This window comes from Triturus cristatus, chromosome 11 (assembly GCF_964204655.1).
Source record: "Triturus cristatus chromosome 11, aTriCri1.1, whole genome shotgun sequence".
NCBI lineage: Eukaryota > Metazoa > Chordata > Amphibia > Caudata > Salamandridae > Triturus > Triturus cristatus.
In genome coordinates, this window is record NC_140594.1 from 395,447,907 (window position 1) to 395,459,937 (window position 12,031).

At 44.1% G+C, this 12,031-nt stretch overlaps 1 protein-coding gene across 1 annotated transcript in view; it reads right to left on the reverse strand.

The window, feature by feature from the left end:
• Positions 1-12,031, reverse strand: part of C11H2orf68 (chromosome 11 C2orf68 homolog) — a 98,120-nt gene that overhangs the window by 51,767 nt on the left and 34,322 nt on the right. The window contains exon 2 of the mRNA XM_085635243.1: positions 9,693-9,808. Within this exon, the coding sequence (XP_085491369.1) occupies positions 9,693-9,808 (116 nt within the window). The remainder of the gene's footprint in view (positions 1-9,692; positions 9,809-12,031) is intronic.

The following is a 12,031-nucleotide window of genomic DNA, read 5'->3' on the forward strand; positions in this document are numbered from 1 at the left end:
GACCTGGACAGCAGGAACAGGCCTTAGAATCCAAGAACAGCAAGATCCTGACCTGGAAACTGGTTTCCCTGGAGTCCGACGTCGAGTAGCCTGGAGACCCGGAGCCCGAGGTGGAGAAGCGGCGCTGACTGGAAAAGCAGACGTCGTACCCGGAGCCGCCAGAGGTCGAGAGAGGGCGCCGACGGAGGTCGTGAGGAGTCCCAGAGGTCGAGGAGGAAGTCACCCGAGGTCGAGTGAGCGGCGTCGACGGGGGAGTGAAGCCCGCCCTCCGGAGTCGCCGGAGACCGAGGTGAAGCGTGCCGGAGGTCGGGAGTGGAGATCGCACTCCGGAGTCGCCGGAACCTGAGGGAATCGTGCCGGAGGTCGGGAGTGGAGGTCGCACTCCGGAGTCGCCGGAAACCTGAGGAGAGGAGCATCGGAGGTCGGGAGTGGGGATCGCACTCCGGAGCCGCCGGAAGTCGACATCGAGCCAAGGCCGGCCGACGTCATCGAAACTGAGGTCGCCATCGGACCGGAGCCGCCCGAAGTCGACATCGAGCCAAGACTGCCGACGTCATCGAATCGGAGGTCGAGATCGATCCGGAACCGCCTACCGGCGTCGTCAAGAACTGACATTGTGCCGAGGCCGCCGACATCGAACCGTAACCGCCTCACGGCGTCGACACGACTCCAGCGGCGTCGGAGCTTCAGAAAAAGGGCAGTAAGTGGAATAGAGGGCGCCAAAGGCCCTGTGGAATCCTAAGAGACTACTCTAGGGGTTAGAGAGGTGCTGGAACCAGCTGGACTGTGCCAGGGGTGAGCTGAGACTAATTTAGAGGGGTTGTGTAGAGTGAGAGAGCCAGGTCTCTAGTATTCCCCCCTTGATCTACCTCAGTTTAGGCCTCAGCCTTGTCCAAGCCAGGGAGTAGACACCCTCAAGCCTTCCACATCACCAAAAGCTGTGCCTGGGCCAAATCAGCCCATAGTAATCTCAAATGTGATCTGATTATATGAGTGTCACTGTCAGCTTTTAATTATTTATTGAGGGCACTGTATTTATTGTATTTAACCTATTTATTGCTTCACTGTATTTATTGTTCCACAGTATTTATGGTCGCACAATATTTATTGGTTTACAGTATTTATTGCCTCAGAATATTTAATTGCCTGTATGTATTGCACTTATATTTATGCCTTCCTTATTTATGATCACCCCTATTTATTGAATCATTAAGACAGTATTTATTTGACCTGCACTATTTAAAAAGCTTTGTATATTGTGATTGTGTATTATTTATCTAATCAGCAACTAAGAGAAAAAGAAGATAAAGAAAGATATTTTCATAATTTTTACGGTGTAGAGTCGTTTTTGGAACGGATGCACGCATGGTTATTGTATGGGTATGGCGTATGCTTAGCACGGTGCCTGATTCCTGACCACTCGAGCCAAGCTACCACTGTATGTCCTGGAAAGACCCCGTTACCACCAACCCTTTCCGGTGTGGGAGTGGAGTATTTCCAACAAAGATGTACTAATCAAACTGCCCATTCTGGCCTATGGGGAACAGGTAGCCTTACAATAGTGAAAAACGAAAATGGCTGTAATTCACTATTAGGACATGCCACACACACCAGGGCATGTCCAACCTTATACTTACAATGCACCCTGCCCGTGGGCCTACCATAGGGGTGACTAATATGCAGAAAAGGGAAGGTTTAGGGACTGGCAGTGGCTACACTTGCCCAGTCAGCATGGCAGTACCAGACTGCAGACAGGCTCTGCAATGGCAGACCTGAGACACACTTTACAGGCTGCTTCTGTGGGTGGCACAACCAGTGCTGAAGGCCACCAGCGGCAAGTAAAATAGAGAAGGGAATCAATAAGGACCCAATCAGTGCTTATTTTCAAAGACTTGTCCAGCCGGACAGTGGTCATAAATTTTTACTGATATAGTAATTAAACAGCAGTTACAAGGAAAATTCTCAAAGTTGGACACAAGCCTGTGTCCCGTACAGTTAAATAGGAAGAAAACAAACAACAAACAAGGTTCAGGCAAAAAAATGTTTGTTACAATTGGCAGAGAATGGAAGGTGAACTTACCAAACATTACATGGGTCACCCTTATGTATAGAACATAGTATCGTTAGGAACATATAGGGTGTGTACAAGTGTCGACGGCGTTTCGATCCTACACACGCAATATTAGGATCATCATCAGGACAATATTAGTAAGGCCTGTACAATTTAACCGGGAACAGGAGGGAGAGTGCGGTGACCGCGGTCCGGGCCAGAGAGGCTTACTGGAGCCAAGTGTTCAATGGAGGGAGATCGGCAGTCACACGACTTGAGAAGCCGTGTGGAATGGGCTCGCTGCAATCCGCGGCAGTGCACGTGAAGCGGATATTTTCTGGAACTCAGCAATAATAGGCGATGAGTGGAACAAGTGACGGCAGTCGGCAAGGTCCGTGACTGGGGAAGCAGCTCAAAAGGCTCAAAGCGATCCGCAGCAATGCGCGTTCACGGAGTGATTGTAGGAGTCCGGCAGTAGCCGCACTGCCGGACTCCTACAATCAATCCGTGAACGCGCATTGCTGCGGATCGCTTTGAGCCTTTTGAGCTGCTTCCCCAGTCACGGACCTTGCCGACTGCCGTCACTTGTTCCACCGTGTTTCCATAGGAAATCCGCAACATTCTATTTGGAATAACTTTGGCGCCGGTCGACGAATCCTTGCGAAATTTTCAAAACTAATGGGGCGCTACGCTCCGCTCCTACCCTGAAAGTCTCGGGGGGATTCGTCAAGCGGGGGCTGAGAAAAAAGGGGGGTCCCAAAATGCGTTTTCCCCATGCATTTTCCCATAGGACCTTTAGTCCGAGCTACAGCCCGAACGGCTGAACAGAATTACTTGAAATTTGGCAGAGAGGTAGTCCTCAGGTCAAGGATGTGCCTTTTGTAGGTCTGGTGTAAATCTGTTCAGTAGGTCCTGAGAAAATAGCATTTAAATCAATATATATATCTGTAAGCGCGCTCCGTGCGCTTACCGTACGCGTACGGTGCCGTGCGCGAGCTCAATTCTGATTGGTGGTTACATGACTGTAAACATTCGAATCGGTCGAAATCAGGAAGTGTCGGCCGCCATTTTCTGTCTCTCGCACTGAGAAACAAAGGTGGGGAACGTGAAAAGGGGGCAACGAAGAGAGTTGCAGACCCCCTAGTGTTTTTCAGGGGGTCCAAGAAGGACCCAAAAGTACGAAAAATACATTTAATAAATTTTAAAAAAAATCGCGGAGTGCGCGTACGGTAAGCTTACCGTACGCGCACGGCAAAAAAAAAAATTAAAAAAAAAATAAAGAAGTAATCACATTTATTAAATAAATTAAAGGACCCACAAGGGAGAAAAAAACAAATGTTACTGTGTAAAAAAAAGCGAGGCGCGCCGTGCGCGCGCACAGTGAAAAACCAGAAAAAAAATAAAAAATAAATACATAACTTAGCATTTAAAAAACCGTACAAATTCACTGAAAAAACCATAGGTTTCACACACGTTATAGTTAGGAATTATCATTTACAAAACCTTGCAAATTCACTTAAAAAACCATAGGTTTTACACATGTTATACTTAGCTGTACATTTCACGTTATAGTTAGATCAGGTAACTATAACTTGCGCGACCGCAATCCACAATGTGTAATTTCAGATGTCATCATTGATGTCATCATTGATGTCACTGACCATGTCATGAGTGATGTAATATGTGACGTCATGAGCAGTTTATGGTGGGCGCGCAAGTTATAGTTACCTGATCTAACTATAACGTGGAATTTCATTGGTTTTTTACGAGTGAAATGTACAGCTAACTATAACATGTATGAAACCTATGGTTTTTTAAGTGAATATATATATATAAATATATTCACTTAAAAAACCATAGGTTTCACACATGTTATAGTTAGGTGGATATTTCACTCGTAAAATACCAATGAAATTCCCCCGTTATAGTTAGTTCAGATAACTCACTCGCGCGCCCGCAATCCACTGCTCATGACGTCACATATTACATCACTCATGACATCGTCAGTGGCATCACTCATGACATCATCCTTGTGATAGAGTGGCGGTCACGCGAGTTATAGTTATCTGAACTAACTATAACGGGGGAATTTCATTGGTTTTTTTACGAGTGAAATATCCACCTAACTAGAACGTGTGAAACCTATGGTTTTTTAAGTGAATTTGCAAGGTTTTTTAAATGCTAATTCCTAACTATAACGTGTGTGAAACCTATGGTTTTTTCAGTGAATTTGTACGGTTTTTTAAATGCTAATTTATTTATGTATTATTTTTTTTTATATATTTATTTTACAATAAAATACGTATTAAAAATGTTTATTTTTTTGGGGGGTTTCACCGTGCGCGCACCCCGCGATTTTTTAAAAAAAAAATTACATTTTTTTTTCTGCCTTCGGGGTCCTTCAGGGACCCCCTGACAAAGGCTAGGGGGGGGTCAGGAACTCTCTACACTGCCCCCTTTTCACGTTCGCCACCTTCCTTTTTCACTCTCGCACTGAAAACAAACAAAATGGCGGCCGACACTTCCTGATTTTGACCGGATTCGAACGTTGACTAACATGTAACCACCAATCAGAATTGCGCTCGCGCACGTTAGGGTGCTCGCACGGTGCGCGCTTATAGATATTTATATGCTTTTACATGCTATTTTCTCAGGAACTACTGAGCAGATTGACACCAGACCTGCAAAAGGCACTTCCCTGACCTGAGGACTACCTCTTTGCCAAATTTAAAGTAATTCTGTTCAGCCGTTCGGGCTGTACCTTCGACTAAAGGGCCTATGGAAAAATGCATGGGGAAAACGCGTTTTGGGACCCCCCTTTTTTCCTCGGCCCCCGCTTGACGAATCACCCCGAGACTTTCAGGGTAGGAGCTGAACGGAGCGCCCCATTAGTTTTGAAAAGTTCGCGAGGATTCGTCAACCGGCGCTAAAGGTATTCAAAATAGAATTTTCAGATTTCCTATGGAAACTCGGTCCTAACTATCTACTGGCAACCGCCAGTAGATTATATATATATATATATATATATATATACACATATACACACACACAAAAAAAATGGGGGGTTTGATTGTTTTGAAGAGCAGTAATTTTTTCTACCTGAATGTATATGCCAGCTGGAGTGCCCATTATAGGGCGGATTGTAGATTCTCTAAGTTTGTGTAGAGAGAATCTGGATTTCATTAAAGATGCGGAGGCTAGCATTATGCATAATACTTTTATTGCACCACTCCTTGCAGCACTTCAAAGTATTACATCACCAAACTTCAAAACTCTAGAATTTAGAATGTCCAACAATATATAATCCACAACACAGCGGCCATCTTCTTCTTTTTAAGCTACTTTGGAAGCAATCATCACTTCCTTCTGTAGCAAAACTCCCTCAACTCTTGCCTTACTTAACATCTGAAAAAACACAAAAATTCCATAAATAAACAGACCTCCCATTAAAAATAAATTATTTCCAGACATAAAATATAATATAATAATTCTTTACAACTCCGGACCCCTCCAATGATTAAACGGGAGGGTGGGAGGGATAATGCGAGCATATCTAGGGATAATGAAAGACACCCCAATACTGGAGAATCTACATTTCATGACAAGACCGGAGGCTATCATTATACATATTCAAAGCTGTGATAAAGCCACAGACGAAACATGGCCCAAAGGTTTCAAATGAAACTTTGCAAAAACATCCGCATTTGACCCATCTGCTGGACACAAGATTTCCTCCAAATAACCACCAGACAGAAAAACCTTATTTGCCATCACACCCCTCACAGAATGTGCACCATACTCTTTCAAATCCACACCTGCTTCAAACAAACAAAATCTCACCCCCCTTGCAATAGTAGCAGAAATAAGTGGTCTAAAAGGTCTCACAAAAGAAATCAGCAGCTGATCATCTCCATGGCTCCTGAATTCACTCATCCTACCCTTGTACTCTTTCAAACACCTTACCACACACAACTTAGGATGTTCATCAAATCTAGGATTGAAGTTGACATGCATTTTGTCCTCTTGGTAATAGTAAAAATCACCTGGTCTGGAGAAAAACACCTGTTACAGATATCTAAAGCTCTTACACCAGAAACTCTCCTAAACGAAATTAGACAAAAGACTCACCAGTTTCCCAGATAACTCTTCAAGACTCAAAAACCTATTAGCTGGCCATCCTTCAAACAGAGATAAAATCTTGTTAACGTCCCACAAACCACTATACCTTGGCCTAGGAGGTCTTCTCAACTTAACTCCTTTTAACACTCTACATACCAAAGGCTCTCTACCAATAGATCAACCTCCGACCAAACTATGACCTTCTGCAACTGCAGACCTATAACAATTGATTGCCCTATAACTCAATCCTTTTTCATACAAAGAAGATTAAAAAAATTGCCAATTCTATGGCAGAAGTCTTCACGGGATCCAGACCCCTTTCCACACACCAACTAGATCACTTCCTCCATGCTCCCAAATATCTCTTCCTGGTACCTGGGGCCCAATACTCCCTGAGCAACACTTGAGCCTGCACCGAAAGTTCTCTGAACTGCTCTCCTCTCCTGAAATCCTCCATACAAGAACCAAAGGATGAAAAACTACTCCCTCTCCCAGAAACACGTCTTCAGAATCCGGAATATACAAAGGCTCCTCTGTCGCCAACTCTAAAAGACCTGGAAACCAAGCCTGACCAGCCCAAAACGACATCACTAACACTAACTGACACCTCTATCTCCTCACCATCAACAACGCTCTCTGTATCAATGCAAATGAAGAAAAGCATAACTCCGAACCTTCCTTCAATCCTGCTGGAAGGAACGCATCCACCTCCTCTGCCAAAGGATACGGTCTCCAACTGTAAAATCGATCCAACTGAAAAGTAAGCCTTGATGCAAACAGATCCACCTCTGAAGGACCCCAAACTTGCAAAAATCCTTCTGAAATACTGAACATTCAGCTTCCCGTCACTGTAATCTCTTAGATACCTTGAATTCCAATCTGCTACTACATTGCACTGGCCTGGAAAAAAATTCCGCCTGCAAACCAATTTTTTCTTCCAAACAAAAACTCAAGATTTCCTTCGCCAATTGAGTCAGATTCCTCGACCTGCTTCCACCTAAGCAATTTATATACCGAACACAGAAACGTTGTCCTTTTTCAACAAAACATTGACACTCTTCAACTTTTTTCCAAAACTCCTTAAGGCATAAAGCCCTGCCATCCTCTCCAAACCATTTATGTGCACCAAACTCTCCTCCAATGACTATCTCCCACCTGTCTCCTCATCCTCCAGGCATGCTCTCCAGCCAAAAAAGCTTGCATCCGTCTCCAACACAAAATCTGGGCAAATCCTCAAAATCGCCCGACCATTTCAAGCTTTCAGATTCTCTAACCACCAAACCAACTCCTCCCGAGAGTCTCTGCCGAAATAACGACCTTATCTCCATACCACAAGCCCTTCCTGAGTACATCTGCTTTCAACCTCTGCAAAGCTCTGTAATGAAGAGGTCCTGGAAAAACTGCCTGAATTGAGAAGGAAAACAAACCAATCACTTTTGCCAAAGATCTTAGAATGACACTCTCCTTCCTCAACAAACCTTTCACTTCTGTTTTTATTTTCTTTACCTTTTTCTCTAGCAAACAAAGTTTTCTCCACAGCGATTACAACAAAACCTAAAAACTCAAAACACTGAGTCAGGACCAGGACAGATTTCGCCTTGTTTACTACAAAACAAATGGAGCCAGGTAGTGATTAAGCTCAATTTAATTGACAGACTGGCAGCTCTAAGGAGTGTTTGATGGTTGAATGAAGGGGTCTATGATTGGCGGACTCGCGCTTGCAGTAACCAAAAAGAAATATAAACAAAGCTATTGGTTAAATTGAAAGTTAGATGGGCCAAATGCCAAGTAAGGAATCCCACCCGGCATATCAAGCCCTTATCATGATACTCATAAAGAGGGCCCCACACTCTGATAATCATGGCACAAGGTGACTGAGCCCGTCTCAGTTAATTCAGAAGGACTGAGGCGAGTTGAACTCTGTAATCAAGGACAAACCATCAATAGCTGCCATTGGTACTTGTTCTGCCCGCATAACTGACAGTTGGGGCGTGAGAATGTGCACAGCGAATCATAGGTGTGAATTCCTTGGGTTGTTCTTACTCTGGATTAATAATTACACTGGTCAGCGCCTTGAAGTATTCTAAATACTCATTGAATTCATAATATTTAGTAGGGTTTCACCAGAAATTTAACAGCACTTTTGCAGTCACAACCTCTTGACAAGAATGCATTGGCAATAATTTCGTTCTTATCAGCAAGACTCAATACTGGTTAGCAAAGGCAAGAAACTAATCTTTGCATATAGGAAATGTTTATTCCTACTCCTGTGCTCACTGTCTGTCATTAACAACACACAATACCATTATGGTGGATATTTTATTTGCAGCTCCAAATATAAAGCCAAAAGTAGCATAACAAGTGACTGGTAATGGACGGATATAAAAGCCAGAGGGGCTTAAGAGGGAAAGATGTCAGTTTGCTGGTCACTACAGTCTTCCTTGTGTAAATGGAAAATGTGAATCAAACAGTCAAAAGGTAATGGGAGGAAGGCTTGCGATTATTAGCTTGTGTAGCACTCCAACCCATCGTTCTTTTGCCCATCATGTCACCTCAGTTTCAAGCCGGCCATGTGCGTATCAGTCTTGACCCCGCTCCAGTAAATGGGAAAGGTGACCTGATTCCACATTGTGAAACTGACAATGTATTATCTATTTTAAAGATTTTTTTTAAAACAGAACAATAGAATATTGAACACCCAAAAAATGGGGGTGATTATCGGTTGATAGCAGTGCTTTCCAGTAAAACGTTTAATGGAGGGTTGTCCTTGTCTAACCCAGAGGTGAAACGGTAGTCAAGCAATTAAGAGTATGAACTGAAGGTTTTCATATTTAAATGATCTCACTCGCTGGCACACAAACTCAGGTCACATTACCTCACATCATTAAGAACAGTAGGTCCCCTAGGGTTAGTGATGTGTTGCATTTGTGCCAATGATCAGACATTGTGATGGTGACAATTTTTTTAACTGGGTATAAAACTGTAACAAACAAGGGAATAGTGAACACCTGAAGCAGAGTTGTCTGTTTAAAACGTGGCTTTCCAATTAAGAAGTTTGAAGTGGGGTTATCTTTCAGTGATACAGAGCCACAGACAAGTGGGGAGTACAAACTGAGGATGTGTTTTATCTGCCTTACACCCTGTTGGGCTGAGATAAAGAAAGGTTGTAATGAATAAATGCCAATATACTTAATTAGGCTAGCAGACGTGGGGTTAACAATATGCTTGATTGTAACGGAGGCTAGTAGACTTAGGGGGTACCTCAGCCAGAGACTCTCACAAAGTTCTGGGGCGGAGAAACAGTGAATCCACAAAGTGTCTGGGATGGGAGAGCTCCATCGACAACTGAGACGGGAAAGGAAGGCAAATTGATGAGAAGGCTCTAGATCTAACATTGTGGTACTTAGTTAAGTGCAAGGGGATGAGGCCAGAGTAGCACGGTGCCTGGCGGGATGGGTTGGGAGGCTCCGTTCCTGCACCTGGTTTGATTCTTACAGTATTAAGAAGTCCACAGCAACCTCACCTCCCTGGCGTGGATTGTAGACTGGCTGGTCCGGTTTCTTGGGTCTAGACGGCCCTGGAGTATGCCTGGGCTTCTGCTTTTCCTTTGCCTCTTTAACCTCCTTGTCATAGTCGTCCCTGTGAGAGGTAAAACAGTAGTGTGAAAATCGAGGCGGTCCTCGTACACTGCTATTCCATGTCTCCAACTTGGCATTGATCAGCTCAACTTACACCTTAAATAACGTATCAACTTTCATTAACAATTATACTCTTACTGTCTTATTGAATCAAACCCTTTCTAGCTCTTGAGGTAGCCAAACATTTAGATTTAGTTAAAATTACATATATGAGTACCTTGGCCCAGCAGTTAAGGGGTCAAAACACGTTAGTACATAGATCCAAGACTAAAAACAACTAAGTTACATGTGGAGTTTAAAACCTCGAAGGATGCGGTAAATGTAAAGCATACAGCTATGCCCATAATACAAAAGAATTTGAAGACATCGGGGGACCAGAGGGCAGGGAAATGAAGTCCACTTCCGCCACTGGTTACCTTCATTGTAAGTGACAACATTTTGACCTTTCACAAGAGCACAGTGGTTCCATTCAGTGCCAGGGACTAATAAGGCAATGCGTGCTTTCAGAGACCAAAAGAAAAATCAAAACATTTGTTTTTAGCCAGTGTTTTTTTTATATCTTGACCAAGGATAAAAAAAAATGCATGACATTAAACCCCGTTTCCACTCATATAACACTTTCCCAATTACATCAACCCCGTTTCTCTTTTTTAATTGCCTCACAACATAGGCGCCACCAACTTCCTATGTAGCAACCCATAGCTCTGCTAGACACGGAAAACAGTAAAATATATTCCCTATCTAGCACACGATCTTCTGCACCACCAGCAGGCGTACAGAGAGTGAAGCAATCCTACGCCCTCACGCATCACACAACAACACTTCCCAGAAAGGTCACATTAGAAGCAAGCACTCTACAAACCAGGCATACTAAACACGGCAACAGTAATCACAATCCTATCAACAGTGCACTCTTCTGCATCACTGACATGCCTACGCATAATATGACACTTACGGAGCATCCCATCAGCCCTCATGCACATCATTCAACACATCACCACACAGGTCACATTATAAACTTACACTTAACCAACCATACACACAAGTGCTGGTTTGACACAAATTCCAATGGCAATGGACAGCACTTCGGGGCCAAAACCAGTGTATAAATTACTGTACAGCATACCCTCAATTACCTTGGTAGCATAAGTCAAGATGAGCAATACACTTACCAATACTTCCAAATGCCATGTACTTCAAATGGTATAGAACGATGCGCACGCACACACACGCGAACACACACCCTCCAACAAATGCAAAACATACTGCTAAATGTAATGGGGCAAACCAAGAAAAAGTCTGGTGCTTGATCTCCCATATCGTTAGTTATCTGCAAGGAAGATTGGAGTATCGATCAATAAAGTTAGATTCAATTAGGAAGTGATGGGATACCAACAAAAATATTTGTCATAAACATCCAATAATTTTTTTATATCATGGTCTATAGATACTCACAAACATTTTCCGAGGGGCCACAAAGTATGTTCTGTGGTGAGCCAGAGGGCCGCACTGATGCTAGCAGGATGGATATGGGGCTTTGTGGGTAGTTAAATGTTGCAGGATACTGTATTAGATTTTTTCTTTTACTTCAATTGTCCCCATTTATTTTTATTTTTTATTTTTTTTGTTTTCCAAAACCTTTATTGTACCTTCAAAGTGTACACTGCTATTCAGCCAACAACCCGGGAGGCAGGCAGCTTGGTTACGTGGCGGCGCGCCGCTGGAGCTTATCCATGCCGTACATCTAAGCAGAATACCCAAAGCAATAAGGTTCGTAATTCACAACAACAACAACTGTAAGCGATAGTCGAGGAACAGTGACATACGTTAAAGACCAATATCTCTGTCGTTACCGTCCTGTGTCCCCGTGGCGCCATATCCACGGAAACACCAGACAACCCAGCCATGCACAGCGCAGTCCAGCCGCCAGAGCAACCGTGATCAATGCAGCGCCCCCCACTGTCGGTTGCCTCCCCACGCAGACCCACATCTCAACCACGCCACACCACCAGTCTAATCGCACACGACCTCAGTCTTCGCCAGTCACGTTCGCCCCCGCCAGCCAGTCCACCAACGGCCGCCATATGTTTACGGGGCGTGAGCGCTGCGGCAACTGGTCCCAATAGGCAGTGAGTTGTTCCTTGCAGTATATCGCGGACCTCACCCATCCCGCGACATTCGGCGGGGCCTTCCTCTTCCAGTGTATCGCCAGTTGACGCTTGGC